The sequence below is a fragment of the Gavia stellata genome, chromosome 34 (assembly GCF_030936135.1).
Source record: "Gavia stellata isolate bGavSte3 chromosome 34, bGavSte3.hap2, whole genome shotgun sequence".
NCBI classification, from domain to species: domain Eukaryota; kingdom Metazoa; phylum Chordata; class Aves; order Gaviiformes; family Gaviidae; genus Gavia; species Gavia stellata.
Genome location: NC_082627.1, coordinates 3,435,529 through 3,456,185, shown reverse-complemented (window position 1 = coordinate 3,456,185; position 20,657 = coordinate 3,435,529). Strand labels below are relative to the sequence as shown.

The 20,657-nt window shown below is 48.6% G+C and overlaps 2 protein-coding genes across 2 annotated transcripts; both read left to right on the top strand.

Moving 5' to 3' along the window:
- The first annotated feature begins 289 nt into the window (after positions 1-289).
- On the top strand, positions 290-1,078 carry LOC132320283 (olfactory receptor 14C36-like). Its single transcript, XM_059832556.1, has one exon. It carries the CDS (start codon positions 290-292, stop codon positions 1,076-1,078), a length of 789 nt encoding a protein of 262 aa, XP_059688539.1.
- Positions 1,079-18,003: 16,925 nt separating this feature from the next.
- Positions 18,004-18,996, top strand: LOC132320282 (olfactory receptor 14A16-like). Its single transcript, XM_059832555.1, has one exon. The coding sequence runs from the start codon at positions 18,004-18,006 to the stop codon at positions 18,994-18,996; it is 993 nt and encodes a 330-aa protein (XP_059688538.1).
- The last annotated feature ends 1,661 nt before the right edge of the window (positions 18,997-20,657 follow it).

The following is a 20,657-nucleotide window of genomic DNA, read 5'->3' as shown; positions in this document are numbered from 1 at the left end:
TCCTGAGAAGGAGACACTCAATGTGTGTGCAGGCTGTCTATGAGAAATGGAGAGGGCTTTGCTCAGAGACCCTGTCCTGACTCCTCTGTGTCTTTTCCTTCTTGGACAGGCCTCCATGCACATGTCCAATGGCAGCTTCATCACCGAGTTCCTCCTCCTGGCATTGGCGGACACACGGGAGATGCAGCTCTTGTGCTTCTGGCTCTTCCTGGGCATCTACCTGGCTGCCCTCCTGGGCAATGGCCTCATCATCACCGCCGTAGCCTGCGACCACCACCTCCACACCCCCATGTACTTCCTCCTCAACCTCTCCCTCCTTGACCTGGGTTTCATCTCCACCACTCTCCCAAAGTCCATGGCCAATTCCCTGTGGAACACCAGGGCCATCTCCTATGGGGGATGTGCTGCTCAGATCTTTTTCTTTCTCTTCTTCATTGTAGGGGAGTACTGCCTTCTTACAGTCATGTCCTACGACCGCTACGTGGCCATCTGCAAACCCCTGCACTACGGGACCCTCCTGGGCAGCAGAGCTTGTGTCCGCATGGCAGCAGCTGCCTGGGGCAGTGGGTTTCTCTATGCTCTGCTGCACACGGCCAATACCTTTTCAGTACCACTCTGCCAAGGCAATGCCCTGGACCAGTTCTTCTGTGAAATCCCCCAGATCCTCAAGCTCTCCTGCTCAGACACCTACCTCAGGGAAGTTTGGCTTATTGTGGTTAGTGCTTTTCTGTTTTTGGGGTGTTTTGTTTTCATCATGCTGTCCTATGTGCAGATCTTCAGGGCTGTGCTGAGGATCCCCTCTGAGCAGGGACGGCACAAAGCCTTTTCCACCTGCCTCCCTCACCTGGTCGTGGTCTCCCTCCTTACCAGCACCGGCATATTTGCCTATGTGAAGCCGCCCTCCATCTCCTCCCCATCTTTGGACCTGGTGCTGGCAGTTCTCTACTCGGTGGTGCCTCCAGCAGTGAACCCCCTCATCTACAGCATGAGGAACCAGGAGCTCAAGAATGCCATTAGGAAAGTGGTTGCATGGATGTTTTTCAATACTGACAAACTTCCAATCTCTGTTCACAAATGAATCCCAAATTATCACATACCAGGCCCATGCTTTTGTGGTATTTTTAGCTGTTTTTTCTCTGTATTTTTTGGTTTTTCTTGTCATTAGTGATAATGTTATTTGTGAATTTAATAATCCTAGAGAAATATTTGGATTTCCTTCACTTCACCCGAAGCATGAACCTACAATATCTCACCTGGAACCCATTTAAAAATGTGTCTAACACTGAGTCAGATCTGAGACCCCCCCTAGCATCTGTGGAATTATTGCTGGAGGTGACTTCGAAATTAAATTTATATTTGCATTTTAAGGAAAGGTACAGCATTGAAGGAACTTTGGGGTGGAGTATGGCAGTTACAGAAGGGTTCCATCCCACAGAAGCTCCCCAGGCAACTTTAGGTGTTGGCAACACCAGGGGAGCTTGGTGTGCTGACTCTAAGAGAAACTGCACGGAGGGTGGAGCGGAGTGAAGACACCGCGGCCAGGCTCTGTGATAAGATGGGAACTGGAAGGTACTATGGAACATAGAGGTGGAGACTCATCCTGACAATTAGGATACGTACCTGGTCAAAGACAATGCTACTGTACAAGGACCTTTCGAGTATACAATAACCTATTTAGTGTGTGTAATGGTGTGTAGTGAACTATATTAGAATTTGATAAATGTGCATTGATTTTCCTGGAAATGGGCCAACAGTCTGTCATTTTTTGACAAAATACTATTCTTTGGGTGAATTTGGCTCATTATAATCTTATTATAATACTGAAACACACCTCCATCCCAAAAGCTACCCGCCTCCAAGGTGCGACCACCCCTCACTGAGCCTGTGCTCTAAAAGTTTCTTAGTCAATACCTTTAAAAGCAAAGCAAGAAACTTTTACACCAATTACAACAAAGATACGTATGACTAGCGTCACTCAAACTCCACCTGAAATGTGAAAATAGTATAAAATGGCTTAAGAGAGGAGGGATGACCGGGACACAGACCACCTTTGACACTTGGGATCAGTCGACAGGCTGAGCCTCTCTTACCCCGCAATAGGGACACCTTTGGGTAAGATCTGAACACTTGGTTATACCGAGTGCTTCCCCGGCAGACAGAAATCTCTGTAGAGTTGTTCTGTAACTTAATGCATTTTTAGCCAGGCTATATTACTCACATTCTTGGTATGTGCACATGCTTTGCAGGCAGTAATTCTATCACCGGCAATCCAAAAGAACTTGTGCATCTGTTGCTTCAATAAACTGCACTATTCATTAATCTAGCTGAGTGACTTCTCATTAAATGCAACCAAATTCCTTAAGTGTGGCTGCGCTAGTTCATGGAGTGCAACTAGACTGAAAGTGTATGGTATTACGAGTGCATCCGTAATCGTGAGAGTTCAATACATTGAATGCGACCGGGATTGTAACACTGAATTGGGCATCACTCAGAATCTAAGCCCAGCCGCCCCCAGCCCCTCTGATACCTGAGGACAAGCTGGAACGCAGTGGGGTTTATTTTCTGCCAAATTGCTTTGCCCTTTAACGCAACAGCATCTCAGTAATAAAAAGGGATCTCCCCATGCACTGCCTGATGGCTGGGCTCCTCCTCAAAACTTGGTGTCAGGAACAGATCCAAGGAATTGCATCCCAGAAGGGGCCCTTTGCTCTCTGGGTTCAGGGGCAAGAAGCTCATTGTCATGTTGTGACCTCTTAGAGATGGAGGTTGGATTTAACATTCAGCTGTTGGTGTCTAGTGGCGATAGAGCTGGTGACTGCTCACTGAAGTACGTACCCAGGTCTCTCCCACATGGGACATGGCAGCCGATGTCCTTCAAGAGAGGAATCCCGAGCCACCTGGAGAGCCTGGGGGATCTCCATGGACAGCCTGTGCCTAGCGTGGGAAGAGAATGGAGCTCCCCAAAGTGAGAGCGTGTCCAGGATAGTGTCACCCAAAGGTAAAGTGTAAAGTGCTCAGAGCACTGCAGCACTCTGCGGTCAGCACTGCCATGGGGCTAGGGGAGATGGGGAGAGCTGGGGAGGGATTGGGCTGGGCTGGAGTGTGCTCAGGAGAGGACAATGCTGGTGTAGAGCTAAGCTCTGTGAGTGTGCAGGGTGGGGCACAGAGCAGGGTGCTCACGGTGCAGAGCAAGGTGACATGGTGAAGGAAGCAAGGCACCATAGGTGCAAAAGAGAGGGTCCCCATCGGTGTCAAGTTCCCTGGACACCCCAGGGAATCTGTCCCAGGGAAATTGTCCCAGACCAGACCCACACACTGGTCATTTCCATCATTTCCATCTCTGACCATACACGCTAGCCCTGAGGAGGGGACCTTTGCTGCATGGTCACCTCTGTCCTCCTTCGGGGCTCAGTGATACCCAACTCAACCACCATTATTAGGAAAAAGGAAACTGGTTTCCTACTGACTCTCATTACACGCCAAGTCCCAGAGCTCGTGCCACAGCTGGTCTCTCAGCCAAGCCCATTCCCAGAGAGCTCCAGCTAGATCAGGTGCTCATGCCTTGTCTCTACGAATTTTGAAAAACTCCATTGACTGAGATCCCACCAGTCATCCTTGGTCTTTGCTCCAGTGTTTGGCTCTGAGGGATTTCTCAAAACCCCAGCTCTCTCAGCCTCTCCTTGCACATAATGTGCTCCAGGCCCCAATCACCCTTCTGGCCTCTGCAGGACTCGCCCCAGTCTGTCAGGGTCTTTTTTGTGCTGGAGAGCTCCCTACTTGATACAGCAGTCCCAATGCTGTCCTGTAGTGGGTTAACTTTGGCCAGCAGCCAGACACCCACCTGGCTGCTCACCCACTCTTCGTACTCAAAGGGACAAGGGGAGCAAATAAGACAGAAAACCTCATAGGCCAAGGTCAAAAAGGGAGTTCACTTAGTCATTACTATCATGGGCAAGGAAGAGTTGATTTGGGGAAGGTCAATTTAATTTATTGCCAATTAAAAAAGATTTAGTGAGTTAGAGCTATGACAAAAATCTTAAAGACCATTCCTCCAGTCCACTCCTTTTTCCCAGGCTCAAATTATTCCATTATTCCCAATTCTTCTACCCACCCCAACCCAAAGAGGAGCAGTGGGGATGGTGAATGGGGGGTTACGGTCAGTACATAACATCTTTGCCATTCCATCCTTCTCACAATTCTCCTCTGCTCCAGCGTGGGTCCTCTCCATGGGATTCCATGGTATTTGTGTTCAGGACTATGTGTTGTTCATTGCTTTCAGTCTTACTTTTCTCCTCCATACTCAAAGAGTCACAGAATCATTGTGGTTGGAAGGGACCTCTGGAGATCACCTAGTCATCCCCACCTTCTGAGGCAGGGTCAGTGATGGCAAATTGCTCGGGACCTTGTCCAGGTGGTTTTGGAATATCTCCATGGATGGAGACTCCACCACCTCTCTGGACAACCTGTTCCAGTGTTTGACCACCCTCGCAGTCAAAAAGTGTTTTCTTGCATTCAGATGGAATTTCATGTATTTTTAGCTGTGTCCGTTCCCCCTTGTCTTGCCACTGGGATCTACTGAGAAGACTTTGGCTCCCTCATCTTCATGCCCTCCCGGGTATTTATACACATTAATAACCCCTCCCCTTAGCTTTTTCTTCTCCAGACTGAATAGTCCCAGATCTCTCAGCCTTTCCTCCTGTGAAGGATGCTAGAGTCCCTTAAACCAGCTTTGGGGTCCTTTGATGGACTTGCTTTATCAGGTCAAACGACTTTCTTGTACTGGGGGGCCCAGCACTGGACACAGCACTCCAGATATGGCCTCACGAGTGCTGAGGAGCAGGCGAGGGTCACTCCCTCAATATGTCAGCAATGCTTTTCCTGATGCAGCCCAGGAGGCTGTTGGCCTTTGCCGTGGGGGTGCATTGATGGCTCATGCTCAGATTGTTGTCCTCTGGGACCCCAGGTTTCTTCTCTGCAGAGCTGCTGTCTAACGAGTCAGCCCCCAGCATGACGTCCTCCCCAGTGACTTTCTCAGCAGCAGCCGCTTGTCATTGAGGGTTGGGGTTTTTTGTGTTTTGCTGCGCCTAACATCATAGGTATGGAATATCCCTTTGGTCATTTTGTGTCAGCTGTCCCAGCGGTGCCCCTGACAACTTCTTGCATACCCCCAGCCTACTTTCTGTGGGGGCAGAGTGTGAGAGAGAGAACGCCTTCATGCTCTGCAATGACTGTTCAGCAACAGCAAAAACACCGGTGTGTTATCAGCGCTGTTTTAGTAACAGACCCAAAGCACAGCACCATATGTCCTGCGATGAAGTAAATTAACTCCCTCCCAGCCAGATCCAGGACCGAGTTACAGCTCATAGAGTCAGGGTGAGGAATGAACAGTGTCTTATTTAAATGACCTGAGGAAATCTGTGGATCGCAGAACATGGCTTTTATGGGGGACTCCCATTGGTAGTCACTGGTCAAGTGAGACGGCAGGATGCAAACCATCCAGGAGGTTTCTTGTGGTGTTTGCAGAAACGTTCTTAGCACAGCCGCCAAATGGTGCTTTCAGTCTTCTGCTCACCGGGACCTGGTAGTCCCAAAAGAGGAAGAGATGGTCAGGGACGTGAAGACCAGTGGTCACCTTGACTGTGGTGACCATGAAATTGTGATCTCCCGCATCCCCGGGGATGTGGGAAGGAGAGTAACAGAGCACAGACCCTGGACATCAGGGAATGAGACCTTGGCCTATTGGGGGCACTGGCAGGTGGGATCCCATGGGGGCAGTGCCAAGGCCCTGAGAGCATCCATAAGGCTTCATGACCCTGACCAGCCTCACCTGTGGCCTCGACCCACAACTCCATCCATGGGCCCAGCAGACCATTTAAACCCAGGCCCGAGTTTCAGCCCCAGCTTGATCTATGCTGTAGGTGTACAGACACAGCCATAGACACAGCCTTGCCAGACCATGGACCTTGTTGTTTTGGGCTTGGAGACTCACTTCCCAGCTTGGTTCTTTATGGGATGTTCAATGACATGACACCGTGGCCCTCCAAGTGCCAGACTCCAGCTGATTGGGATCCTAACATCCAGGCTCAAAGATTGTTATTATCTGAATACCAGTGACTGATTTTGTATGGTGTCCGGAATGCAATTCCAAAACCAAAGAATTGGTCTAAATTGTATCAGGTCATTCAAGGAAAGAATGAGGATCCCTCTTCTTTCTTTGAAAGATTCATGGAGGCTGCGAGAAAATATACTGATTTGAATGCAGACAATGAAGCAGATGTTGTCTCGTTGATCCGCATCTTTATGGAACAGTCTAATGCGGACATAAAATGGAAATTACAGAAACTAGAGGGAGCAGACGGTCGTTCATTGGATAAAATGTTAGAGCATGCCTGGAAAGTGTATAACAACAGGGAAAACGTGGAGGAAGTGAAGCAGAGAAAAGAAAGGCTTAAAGATAATAAGATGCTGTCAGTAGCCATAGCCCAAGAAACTAGCAAATTCACAGTCCCCGTAAAGGGAAAAAGATTTCCTGGTGGATTGCGAAGGGTTGAAGTACTGCTGGAGGTGGATCAGTGTGCTTACTGCAGGCAAAAAGGACGCTGGAAAAGGGAGTGCCTGCAGCTGAAAAGACAGAGTCATAAGGAGATGCCAAATCAGGCTGCTAAAATGATGACAATAGATTCAGACTGAGGGAGACTGCGGGAAAAATCAGAACCCGCCCCAACAGAACCCCTGGTTATAGCAAAGTTGGGGAATGAAAACGTAAAATTTTTAATAGATACGGGGGCTACTTATTCGGTGTTAAATACATGTGAAGCTAATTTGAGTAATCAGAGTACTTCTATTATTGGTGCCACACGGCGGAGAGAAAATCGGCTGTTTTTCCAGCATTTAAAGTTTAAAATTGAGAAAAGGGTGTTAACCCATCAATTTCTTTATATCCCAGATAGCCCTGTGCCGCTATTAGGACGAGATTTATTAAGCAAATTAAATGCACAAATTACTTTCAAAGAAGGAAAAATCCAAGTTCATGTTCCTGAAAGTAAAGGATTGGATGCTCAAGTTTTTATGTTACAGAAGGAAGTTGAGAGTGTGCACATACCAGAAGAAGTTGAACAGGCTGTAACACCTCTAGTATGGGCTTAAGGAGTACCAGGATTATCCCTAATGGCGGAACCAGTAATCATTCAGTTGAAACCAGATGCCAGACCGGTAAGACGAAAACAGTATCCAGTTAAATTAGAGGCAAGAAAGGGATTAGAACCTTTAATAGAACGATTTATAAATTTTGGATAGTTAAAGGAGTGTCAGTCAGAATACAACACCCCAATAGTGCCAATTAAAAAACTGCATTCAGAAGAATAAAGACTGGTCCAGGACCCAAGGGCTATAAATCAAATTGTACAGGATGTTCACCCAGTAGTGGCAATTTCACACACTCTCTTGACCACTTTGAAGGAAACAGACAAATGGTGCACTGTACTGGACTTAAAAAATGCTTTCTTTTGCCATCCACTAGCAACCGAAAGTCAAGAACTGTTCGCTTTTGAGTGGGAGAGCCCTAAGGCAGGTAGAAAGACCCAGTTGTGTTGGACAGTATTACCACAAGGATTTAAGAACAGTCCTACAATCTTTGGAAATCAATTAGCCAAGGAATTAGAGGATTGGCAAAAGATGCATAAAACATCACCTCGCTACAATATGTAGATGACATACTGTTAGCCACAAGTGACAAGAAGAATTCCATACGAATGACTATAGAGCTCCTAAACTTTTTTGGGGTCAGCAGGGTACAAGGTGTCCCGGAAAAAGGCACAAATCCCCAGCAAGAGGTAATGTATCTAGGGTACACAATTTCCCAAGGCCAACGTAGTCTTGGAACTGAAAGAAAAGAGGCCATCTGCCAGATCCCCGAACCAAGATCAAAACAAGAGCTCAGAGCATTTCTGGGAATGGCCGGATGGTGTCGCCTGTGGATAATAGACTTTGGACTCACTGCCAAACCCTTATATGAAGCTGTACAAGGGGAAGGAAATCTCCTTGTCTGGACTCAGGAGCGCAGAGATACATTCATAAAATTGAAACAGGCCTTAATGAATGCTCCAGCTTTAGGCCTTCCGAATTTGGAAAAAACATTTGAACTGTTTGTGCATGGAAGGCTGCATATTGCCTTAGGGGTCTTGGCCCAGAAGTTGGGATCATGGAAAAGACCCATGGGGTATTTTTCAAGACAATTAGATAATGTTAGCAGAGGATGGCCAGCATGTGTCCGAGCAGTGGCAGCTACAGTATTATTGATCCAAGAGGCCCGAAAAATTGACACTTGGGCAGAAATTAACCGTATTTGTACCCCATGCAGTTACAGCAGTACTGGAACAAAAAGGAGGACACTGGTTGTCACCAAGCCGGATGCTGAAGTATCACAGAATCACAGAATCACTAAGTTGGAAAAGACCTGTAAGATCATCAAGTCCAACCATTAACAAAAAAAAAAAACAAAAAAAACCAAAATGCAAAAAACCAAAACCCCACACCCACCCACACCACACAGCACCATGCCCATCAAGCCATGTCCCACAATGCCATATCCACACGCTCCTCGAATACCTCCAGGGAGGGTGACTCCACCACCTCCCTGGGCAGCCTATTCCAGTGTGTTACCACTCTCTCAGTAAAGAACTTTTTCCTAATATCTAGCCTGAATCTCCCCTGCAGCAACTTGAGGCCATTTCCTCTTGTCCTGTCACTAGTCACTTGGGAGAAGAGACCAACACCCACCTCTCTGCAACCCCCTTTCAGGTAGTTGTAGAGAGCGATAAGGTCTCCCCTCAGCCTCCTCTTCTCCAGACTGAACAACCCCAGTTCCCTCAGCCGCTCCTCATCAGACTTGTGCTCCAGACCCCTCACCAGCTTCGTTGCCCTTCTTTGGACACACTCCAGCACCTCTATGTCCTTCTTGTAGTGAGGGGCCCAAAACTGAACACAGCATTTGAGGTGCGGCCTCACCCGCGCCGAGTACAGGGGCATGATCACCTCCCTACTCCTGCTGGCCACACTCTTTCTGATACAGGCCAGGATGCCATTGGCCTTCTTGGCCACCTGGGCACACTGCTGGCTCATATTCAGCCGGCTGTCAATCAACACCCCCAGGTCCTTTTCTGCGGGGGAGCTTTCCAGCCACTCGTCTCTAAGCCTGTAGCGTTGCCTGGGGTTGTTGTGGCCAAAGTGGAGAACCCGGCACTTGGCCTTACTGAAATTCTTCCAGTTGGCCTGGGCCCATCGATCCAGCCTGTCCAGATCCCTCTGCAGAGCCTTCCAACCCTCGAGCAGATCAACACTCCCTCCCAACTTGGTGTCATCTGCAAACTTGCTGAGGGTGCACTCTATCCCCTCATCCAGATCATCAATAAAGATATTAAACAAGACCGGCCCCAAAACTGAGCCCTGGGGGACTCCGCTTGTGACCGGCCGCCAGCTGGATTTCACCCCATTCACTACAACTCTCTGGGCTTGGCCATCCAGCCAGTTTTTAACCCAGCGAAGAGTGCACCTCTCTAAGCCATGAGTCGCCAGCTTCTCCAGGAGAGTACTGTGGGGGACAGTGTCAAAGGCTTTGCTGAAGTCCAGGTAGACAACATCAACAGCCTTCCCCTCATCCACTAGGTGGGTCACCTGGTCATAGAAGGAGATCAGGTTGGTCAAGCAGGACCTGCCTTTCATGAACCCGTGCTGGCTTGGCCTGATCCCTTGAGTATCCTGCACGTGTCCCGTGAGCACCCTCAAGATGAGCCTCTCCATAATCTTCCCCGGCAAGCTGTTCTGGAACAAGACGATGTGGAGCTGAAAGTAACCACAATTCTGAATCCAGCGACCTTCCTAACTACTGATCCTGGTGGGGAAGAATTAGCAGACGACTGTTTGCAAACTGTGGAACAGACATACTCCAGCAGACCAGACCTGAAAGACCTACCAATGGAAAATGCAGACTGGAACCTGTTCGTAGATGGTAGTAGCTTTATGCATAACGGAACACGAAAATCAGGTTATGCAGTAGTAACTGTTAAGGAAGTAACTGAGGCTAAAGCTTTGCCATCTAATACCTCAGCCCAGAAAGCAGAACTCACACCCTTGCTGAGAGCTGTAGAACTGTCAAGAGGCAAAAGTGTTAATGACTGGACAGACTCAAAATTTGCCTTTGGAGTGGTCCATGCTCATGGAGCCATTTGGAAAGAAAGGGGACTTCTAACATCTCAGGGATCCCCAGTCAAATATGGGCCAACAATCCAACAAGTACTGCAGGCAATTAATTTACCCGGATTTGTGGCAATTATGCATTGCAAGGCACATCAAATTGGAAATAGCCCAATGCATATAGGGAAACGTATGGCAGATAAAGCTGCCAAAGAAGCAACTAAAGGTCAAATATTGCTCATTTTGCCAGAAAAAGTTCAGAACTTGGGACCTAAAAGTCCACAATATACACCAGAAGGTAATCAATTAGCTAACCTACTGAAGGCAACCAAAACCCAAGAAGGATGGTGGGTAGCCCCTTCACACCAAGTAATAGTTACCCAAGAGATCATGCGTGAAATAGCCAATAGAAAACACCAAGAAACTCACTGGGGAATTGAAACAATGGTCAAGGCATTAAAACCACAAGTGCTAAGTGTTTGAATGTCTGGAATAATTAAGAGCATTGTAAAGAAATGTGAGTTATGCTTAAGGAATAATCCTCACTTACCCTGAAGGCCTTTACCAGGGGTGACTAAAAGAGGAAACAGTCCAGGAGACTTCTGGCAAATAGACTTTTCTGAATTACTGCGACAGAATGGGTACCGGTATGTTTTAGTAACGCTAGATACTTTTTCAGGTTGGCCAGAAGCTTTCCCTTGTCACACCAACAAGGCAAAAGAGGAAGCAAAAGTGCTACTTAAGGAAATAATACCAAGATTTGGGGTACCCATAGGACTGTCTTCAGATAGGGGCCCACACTTCATAGCAGAAGCTGTTCAAAGTCTAACTGAGGCATTGGGGATAAAATGGGATCTCCATACCCCATGGAGACCTCAATCAAGTGGAAAGGTAGAAAGAATGAACCGAAGTTTAAAAAGACAAATCAGTAAAATTTGTCAAGAGGCTCAGATAAAATGGCTCGAGGCTTTACCCTTAGCTTTGCTACGGATGCGCATCCAACCTAGATCTAAAGAAAAGGTCAGTCCTTTTGAGATCGTGTGTGGTAAACCTTATCAAATGACTGAAACAGGAGTTAATCCTGACATTGCAGAGAGACATTATTTAAAAGGATATGTTATCTCTCTGGGAAAGGTTTTGTCCTCTCTTCACAGATACGTCTCTGTGAGGGCACCGCTATCTTTGGACGTGCCTGTGCATCACTACCAACCAGGGGACTGGGTGTAGCTGAAGACATGGTCAGACGAGCTGTTAAAAGAGAAGTGGAAAGGACCTCTTCAAGTTTTACTCACCACCTACACTGCTGTCAAGCTTGAAGGAGTCGCTCCGTGGATACATCACAGCAGGATAAAGCCAGCTGCATCACCACAATGGACAGTTACACAAAAGGGACCTTTACGTTTAAAATTAACATGGGAATCCTGAAGTTCTGGGTTATATCTCTTGCAGCGATGTCAGGAAATGCAGAAATCGATATAGATGAAGAGGTCAATACAGATTTGGATGAAAACCTCATTCTAACTTTAATACAAGGGTTTGGCAAAATGCATAATCTTACCAATGTTACAATATGCATTCCGATCCCTCACTCGGCCAGTCAGCCTATTCCACGGGGCACTATACCAGTGAATTTATCTTTACTAGAAGACTATGACAATATCACAGGAGCCTTTAAACAGGCCAATGTTTCTTATTATTTGGACAAAGACAATAAACGTAGACAAAGAGGAAACGATGTTTTACAAGATGCTACTTCTTGGAGATCAGGGGACAGCAGAACAGTATTTGGGAGAGGCTCAGAAAAACAATGTCCCAAGGGATCACATCCCTTAGATGCCCAGTTTCTCCAAATAGCATTGGCAGCCTCTGGTGGGCAGGCTGCAGGATTACTGAAACTTTGTGTCACTAATAAGAGGGTACCCAATGTCACCACTGCTCCGGAATGCAACAACCTTAGAACAAAACTCAAAACTTGGACTAGACCTTTGGAGGGATACTGGAACTATACAGGGAGTGTGGATTGGTGCTTTAATTGGGGAACGAAAGTCACTTATGTTAGCCGAACCAATTGGATGTGCTCCAATGTTTTAAATTCTAGTAAAATATCAATCCTAAATTCTACCTTAACAAGGATGAAACATTGCAAAAGTCAAAATTTTTCGATTAATGATTGCAAACATGATATTCCTTCCCCAGGCTACACAACCTGGATTACATCAGATGGATATTGGACTACCCAATTACGACTTAGTACAACAACTAGACAAATAACTTTAGGATTACTGACCCTATGTCCCATACGGAAAAAGAGTCCAATCAAAGCTCAATATTGGGGATGAGTTAAAAGAAATACTGAGACAGAAGAAGATTCCGATATTTGGACGCAGCCTTCCACAGCAGTGCAATGTGAATGGGGACTTCAAAGTTACCAGGGCTGATGGCTTTAGAAAATCGAATGTTAATAGAAAATCTAACTTGGCAGGTGGAAGCCTTATCGAGAGCCACTCAAAAAAGATTCCAAACTGTAAACAAGCAAATTCAAACTAACACTAAAATACCACTCCAGAATAGACTGGTCTTGGATTTACTATTAGTCAAGGAACAAGGAGTATGTGGATATCTTAAGTTAGACCAAGGACACTGCTGTATCAACATCCCTAATATCACTGGAAATCTGCAAGAACAATTAGACAAAATGAGAAAGGTAGCAAGAGATAGTAGCGCAACAAGAGAAGTAGCTGAAAATAATTGGTTCAACAAAATTCTCCAAGAATTAAGTGGGTGGTCTTTGAAAGGATGGTTAGCTACATTGTTAGGAGTAATATAGGTGATCATGATTGCGATTATTATAGGGATCTGCATAGGCTGTACTAAAAGGGCCATTGAAAGAAACATATGGAAATAGTGAAAAATTGACTGCTTCAAAAGAGAGGATTGAAACCTAAGAAAATTTGACTAACCCAAAACATGACTACTACAAACAATCACTTTGACTGCATCGCAAAACTGATATAATAATACCAGAACGTCAAACTGAGCTAGTATCTGAATCACTGAAAATTTCCATACTAACTATGTATAAGATAACTGATTTTTCCATAAAATGACTTCTACAAGGCTCTTTAATAAGATAAGAATATTGATAAGTAATAGTATTTGACAAGTGTTAAGAAAATCGATAGTGATAGTATTAATGGTATTATTGCATGTTTAATGAATTAGGTTAAGAATTAAAGTATTTCATATTCTATTAGATTATAAGAAAATGAGATAGATCTAAGACTGTGTGGTAAGATTAATCATCTTCTAATTGATGAAATCTAAGTAAAAAGTGAGACTTATGAGATTATAGAATATATCCACAAGTCTCAAAGAGGGGAAAGTTACAGGACATCTTGAAAAATGAGTGTTAAAAGCAAGCAAGAACATCTTGGGAGAGAGTGTGAGAACGTCTTGGGAAACAAGTGTCGAAAACAAGTAAGAAGAATGTAGAGAAGATGCTTCATAACAACTGCACCTGCGATTAGAGATAAAGACTGCCTTCACTAACTCTCTGCTAACATGCAATAATGATTAACACAAGGACAAGTCTTAGAAAAATAGAATGGACTGCCAAAATAGTGCCCTTGAGTTAACTTGGTTCATTATAATCTCATTCTAATGCTAAAGAACACACCTCCTAGCTAGAAAAGCCCCCAACCCAGTTAAGCCCCCGACTCTCCGAGCATGCGTGGTGAATTAAGAGAACTGTAACTTTAAGATGAAGTAAGAAAAGTATTAACCAATAGTTAATTAAGGGGTAGAACCAGTAGGCATAACTAACTATGTTAACTGTTCTAAATACCTGTCATGATTTTACCCTGGTGTGCATGTTAGGAGGAGAAATCCCCCATGCACCCAGCGCTGCGATAAACCAATGTCGGCTTTCTAAACTGTCATTTGGCTTGGACGGTTTTCTTCGTTACGATTTTCGGTAACACCACCACACCTTGGCAGTTCTTCCATCAATGTGGCACTTCTGTGATGGCACGCGGGGCTCCAGCTCCTCCTGTCTGTGCCCCAGGCTGAGGGCATTGGTGCACGTTTGGGCTGCTGCACCTCAGCTGCTGCCCGCTGGGGCCCACCTCAGACTTGTCACAAACTAAACGGGAACTGAGTCCCAAGACCCCATATAGGTAAAGGCTTTGCTACATGGCAGAGATATGCTCGAAATGGATTGCAGATGGCAACGTAAAAGATGATATGCGATGTAGGTGCAGCTGTAGATGTAGATGTAGATGATGAGAAAAGCAACATGAGGTGCTCAGAGAGTGAGCAAACCCTGCTGCCACTGAATCCAGATGGAAGAGGGCCTGGGCTGTGCAGCCCTGGCAGGACACCATGAGACACCATAGTCAATGCTGATCTAATACATATAGGTGATGGAGAAGCAAAAGAGAGAAACTTAGCTCTTCTGGTGCAAAATAACACCACTGTGGCAGACAAATACCTCTATAGGCTGCCCTGTCCATACCGAGTGGGGACAAGTTCATTCTCCTATATGTGGCCATCTGCTGTCATTTCAGTTGGCCAAAGGAATTTCCCAATGGCCTCCAAGATGGACACTGCCCTGTGCATGAGAAATGCTCCACTAGAGCCTGCAGTTCCCTGCACATACCTTGGGCCACCTCTGGCACCTCAGATGCCACCAGGTATTTGCATGTGAAGCACTCAGTCCTGCCCTCCATCACCATTAATTAGCAGGGGAGCTGAGACAAAAAGCTCACATGGAAATGTCAGTTTTTGCACACCTGAAGAGAGGCAAGAGAAATCCCACCTCCTGTGGGTTTGTGGCAGTCATGGAAGGGAGCTGAGACCACTTCCAGCCCCAGGACTACAAACCCAGGATGAGATGCCTCGATTGCCTCAGCTGAATCTCTTCCCTCAGAAGTGGTAAAGGAGATCCCTCACGCTCACTGGGTATTCTGCATACTGATGGGACAAGGAAAGGTGATATTTAGACTGAACTCTCTCTCTGAGCAGGAAAATGACAGTGCTGGAGAGAAGCGTCTCTCCCCAGCTGAGGAAGGGAACAGCAGTGATTCCTTCAGCCTGTTTCACAGCAGGTTCCCCCAGAGCCCCAGGGACACCTGGAGGGAGCCCAGAGAGGGCAGAGAAAGTGCTGCCTTGGGCTGGTCCTCTGCTGCTGAGCTGGGCTGGGCTCCTGGGGTGGAGGGAGGGAGCTGATGGCAAGTGGGCAGTGCTGCAGAGAGACAGCTCTGCCCAGGAGCAGCTTTTCTTCAAAGTGCAGCAGGGCTGAGGGCACTGCCTGCAGGCACCGAGGGGAGAGGATGGAGGCAGAGAGAGCTTAAACGCAGTGTGGAGTGGGAGGACAGCTGAGAGTTGACTGGAAGAGAAATCTTCACAGCCCTCTATATGGTAAGTCTCTGAGCTGCAGGGCAATAATAACAAGTATTCTGCAGGACTCTCCTAGACCTGGTTCATCCCATAGCCTGTAGGAACTTCCAGGAGGACTCTCACAGATTCCCTAGTATAGAGGAGAAGGATGTGCTCCACAGCAGTGTTTCCTCCCTGCACTGTCAGAGGGACAGGGCATGACCGCTGCCTTCTCCCGGGGATGGCTGCAGGGGTGTGAAGGTGGGTGTGCATCCAGGGGTGCCCAGGGCTGTCCTTCAGAGCAGGGTCCCTGCACCCCAGGGCACTGTGAGCTGGGGCAGGGACTCCGCTGCCTGCCAGGGTCAGCACTCAGCCTGCCCAGGGAGCTCCCCAGGGCACTGCGGGGAGAAGCTCAGGGTGGAAGGAGTGACCGCTAGCCAGGCAGGGTCCTTCTGCTGTTGAGAGGGTGCTGTGTGTGTCAGGGCTGCTCACAGCTCCACATCACCCCCAGCACATTTCTGGAGAGGATCTTTCTAAAATGACAGTCAAGGCAAGGCTTTCCTGCTTCAGCTTGTGCATTCCTGAGTCTTTGCACTAAAGATTATACTAGTTGGATGGGTGGGAACGGAAATGGATCTGTCAGGTGTGGACAACTCTGAGACACCTTATCTGTTACACTGAGAGATCCCAGGTCAAGCTCACCAAGTGACCCTTTCCAGAGGAGACTTTGCCATAGGAAGGTCAATGAAGTTGCTCTTTGAGACAAAGTTGCTTTCCCGACCCTCAGTTCATGTCCTGCACTGAGGGAGAGGAGAGAGGGCAGGGAAAGAGTGATGGAGGTGTTGAATTTGGACAAGACACCAAGACTCCCAGAGCATTGGAATGAGAGATGGGTAGGTCTGCAAGGAACCTCATCTAGTCCCCTAAGGCACTGCTCAGCCTACAGACAGCACGACAGCATCACCTCGGTGGTGTCTGTGGGACTTGTTTGAGCTGCTCCTTAGCTTCTGCACAGACAGATATGTCCCTGGGCAGTGCCCTGCTGCCAGGAGGTGTCTGCAGGGCAGAGCTGAGCACACAGCGGGTGCGTTGGGGTCTCTGAGCACTGGCAGGGAGCAGACACATGGGGACAGAGAAATAGCTCCTGGCAGGGAGAGCTCCAGGCAGCAGAGACATGGGCAGGGAGGGAGAGGGAGCTACTCTCAGAAAGACTGTGGGAGGGGGAACTGGGTACCTCCCTGCCACCCCATGCAGTGCAGAAACCTCCCCTGGAGCACACACCACCACCCCCCCCATCAGGTCTCATCCCCCATGTAGATGTAGCACAGCCTGTGGCCCCAAGGCCATGGGATATCAGGCTGAGTCACTCCTTCGCAGCAGGGTCCCTCATGAGGAGAAAGACCTGAGTACCCATCTGTCTATCCTGCCTCTGTTGACAGGAGCGTTGGGGCATTTATGCATGTTTCCTCTCCTGCCCATGCTGCTGTAGTTCCCACCTAAATCGGAAGCTCTGGGCAATGCATTTTAAGGGCTGGGAGAGAGCCAATGCTCCTTATGGATGCTCCATTTTTAGGACATTTGACTCTTTCCCTGGGGTGTTCTGCTGGGCTGCAGGGTGCCCTCCAGAAGGGCACAGGTCACCCATGGCATCTCTGTGTTACGCAGGAGCCCCATGGAGAAGACAAGTCAGCGCTAAGGCCACAGAAATGCTGCTGGGTGGCTCCACGCAGGCAGCGGCAGTGAGCCCTCTGTGCCCCTGGCAGGGAGGGGAGAGCTGAGCTCCTCCTTGGGTACGCTGAGGCAGGGTGAGGGATTTGGAGGTCTGCACTTGGCAACTGCATTTCTTTTGGTCTCAGCAGTGTCCAGTTTCTTTTGGGGGGAACACTTGAGTGCTATCGTCCTCCAGCTCAAAGAGGTGCCAGCACAAGGCAGCTGAGACCAGGGCTGATGGGCAGACTGGCTGTCCTCACTCTGCACTAAGGGACGGCCCCTTTGCTTCTCAGGACCCACAAGGTTTCAGTTGAAGGGTAGTACTAATGCCAAGGATTTCTGACTTAAAAACACTCCTCAGGGGTGGTGGGACCACTAGAGCAGAATAAACAAAACAAAATCCTCCCAGCTCTGCTCCAGGGTTGGGTGCCTTGGGAGAGACAGTGGGGAAAAGCTCTTTGATATCACGAGCAGATTTAACCTATTTCCTATTTCCCTATTGCTGTAGGGCAGCGCTGGCTCCCCCAGAGCCCACCGCAGAGTGCACTGCTGCCAGGGTCACCCTCAGCCAGCACCAACCATAGCTCACAAAAGCGACCTGCCAAACGTCTTCTTGATTAGGGACAGGTGATATGGGGACTTCTACAAGAAATGGAATAGATTTTGCTCAGAGAAATCATTCCTAACTCATTGATGTCTTTTCCTCCATGAACAGGCTCCCATGCCATGAGGGACCAAATGTCCAACGGCAGCTCCATCACCGAGTTCCTCCTCCTGGCATTCGCAGACACACGGGAGCTGCAGCTCTTGCACTTCTGGCTCTTCCTGGGCATCTACCTGGCTGCCCTCCTGGGCAATGGCCTCATCATCACCACCATAGCCTGCGACCACCACCTCCACACCCCCATGTACTTCTTCCTCCTCAACCTCTCCCTCCTTGACCTGGGCTGCATCTCTACCACTCTCCCCAAATCCATGGCCAATTCCCTGTGGGACACCAGGGCCATCTCCTATGGGGGATGTGCTGCTCAATTGTTTATCTTTTTCTTTCTGATGTCAGCAGAGTATTTTCTTCTCACTGTCATGGCCTATGACCGCTACGTGGCCATCTGCAAACCCCTGCACTACGGGACCCTCCTGGGCAGCAGAGCTTGTGTCCACATGGCAGCAGCTGCCTGGGGCAGTGGGTTTCTCAATGCTCTGCTGCACACAGCCAATACATTTTCACTACCACTCTGCCAAGGCAATGCCCTGGACCAGTTCTTCTGTGAAGTCCCCCAGATCCTCAGGTTCTCCTGCTCAGACACCTACCTCAGGGAAGTTTGGCTTATTGTGGTTAGTGCTTTTCTGTTTTTGGGGTGTTTTGTTTTCATTGTGCTGTCCTATGTGCAGATCTTCAGGGCCGTGTTGAGGATCCCCTCCGAGCAGGGACGGTACAAAGCCTTTTTCACCTGCCTCCCTCACCTGGTCGTGGTCTTCCTGTTTCTTAGTACTGCAATGGTTGCCTACCTGAAGCCGCCCTCCATCTCCTCCCCACTTCTCAGTCTGGTGGTGTCTTTTCTGTACTCAGTGGTGCCTCCAGCACTGAACCCCCTCATCTACAGCATGAGGAACCAGGAGCTCAAGGATGCCCTGAGCAAACTGGTAACTGGACGTCTTTCAGCAGCCATAGGCTGCCCACCTTCCTCTGCAGCTGACTCCCAGTCTATGATGTCGTGACAGGCCAAGTCTGCCTTCCCTGTATTTTTTTTTCCTTTTTCCACTTTTTATGTTATTGTCTTCAAATACATAAAATTATGCCTCCCCTTAGTGATCCACCCATCTTGTGTGACCCGGAGACTTTGTTTAAATGGGAAAACATTTTCTTTAAGAAAATAAAAGAACCTGCAGCAACTTCTTGGATTATGATGCACCTTCAGCGTAGCAGAAATGAATGGGAAATAGAAACGTCTTTCTGGCTGCACCAGCTTGGGGCAGGCTGCTTTGTGCTGGGGGAATCAGGAGCTCTTGAGGACCAGAAGGACTAGGACTCTTGTGCCAGCCTGGGGAGACGGGATGGCCCAGAGGGGCTGCAGACCTCTCAGGATATGCTGGAGAGAAGAACAGTGGACACAGGGTGACACTGACCTCCTAGTCCTTGTGGCCCCCCATCTCTGAGGCTGACTCCTCTCTGCCCCCCAGGGGCTGCTGTGCCCTTCAGAGGGGCTGGGGCTCTGGGATGAGTGCCCAGAGCTCTGCAGCACCCTGTGGCAAGTAGTGCTGTGGGGCCAGACCAGAGTGAGCTGGGCTGGAGAGAGGGCAGGGGAGGTAGGAGGTCTTGGAGGGAGCTGGGCTGAGCTGGAAAGTTCCTGCGAGAGAAAAACATCAGTGTACAGCTTGTACTGCATGACTGCGCAGGGTGAGGGCTCACATTGGGCAGCTAGTGGTTCACAGACAGGGCTCCTGGATGGGAGCTGAGACGCGCAGGTGCAGGAGAGAGGAGGCCAGTCTGTGCCCTTGGTGGCATGGACAGACCGGGAAGGTGGCCCAGGGCCTTTTTCACACTCTTGACTCTGTCACCAGCCATTTCCAGGGCTGGCCGTTCACCCAGTTTATGGGTAAGTCTGGCTGTGAGGCCATCTCCATTCTCCTGCTGGGCTCAGTGCCTGCATGGGGGGAAATGGCCAGCTCTGACCAGCTGCTGCTGAAGAGTGATTGGCCCTGAGAAGCAGTGATTGGCCATGTGTAGGCCTGGGAGAGAGGGTCGGGAGATGTCCCTGAGAAACAAGGTGATGACCGATGGCTTTAGCAAATCCTTCCAGCCATGCCTGAGCCCAGAAACGGAAAGCAGTGTATCTGTGCGGGTGGAGGAGGAGGAGGAGGTTTTTCCTGGGAAGGTGTCATGAAGAAAGTCCCCTCTTGTGCACAGCAAAGATAAGGAAGATGTCTCCATGTTGTGTGCATGCCTCACCCTGGCAGAGAGGGAATGCCCGCTGCTGGGGGTGGCTGTGTTCAGTCACACCTCATGAGCTGGCCTTGCTCTCTTCCCCTCCTTCACTGCCCACACTTGGATGGACCACAAGAACCATCCATGATGCTGGAAAATGCATGACCCTCCCAGAGGGAGGTCCCATAACTGCAGGGGAAGCGGGAAGGGTTTGTGAGACCCATGGGAGTGCAGGGGGAGAGCGGTGTGTGCCCAGCAGTGAGTGTGCTAAGGGCAGGAAGAGGACCTGAAATAGCAGGGGAGGTGTGGGTGTGTGTGCTGTCATGCTGAAGTGAAATAGGTTGAGCGTTGACTTTAAAGGATGCAGGAGAAGATCGATGTGCATCTCAGTGCTGGGATGAGGATATACATAAAGGATTCAAGCAAGTGTGGGGCTGGGACATCCTGGGAGCTA

Coding starts and splice junctions, on each gene's coding strand:
- LOC132320283 (XM_059832556.1), top strand. CDS start 290: ATGTACTTCCTCCTCAACCTCTCCCTCCTTGACCTGGGTTTCATCTCC.
- LOC132320282 (XM_059832555.1), top strand. CDS start 18,004: ATGAGGGACCAAATGTCCAACGGCAGCTCCATCACCGAGTTCCTCCTC.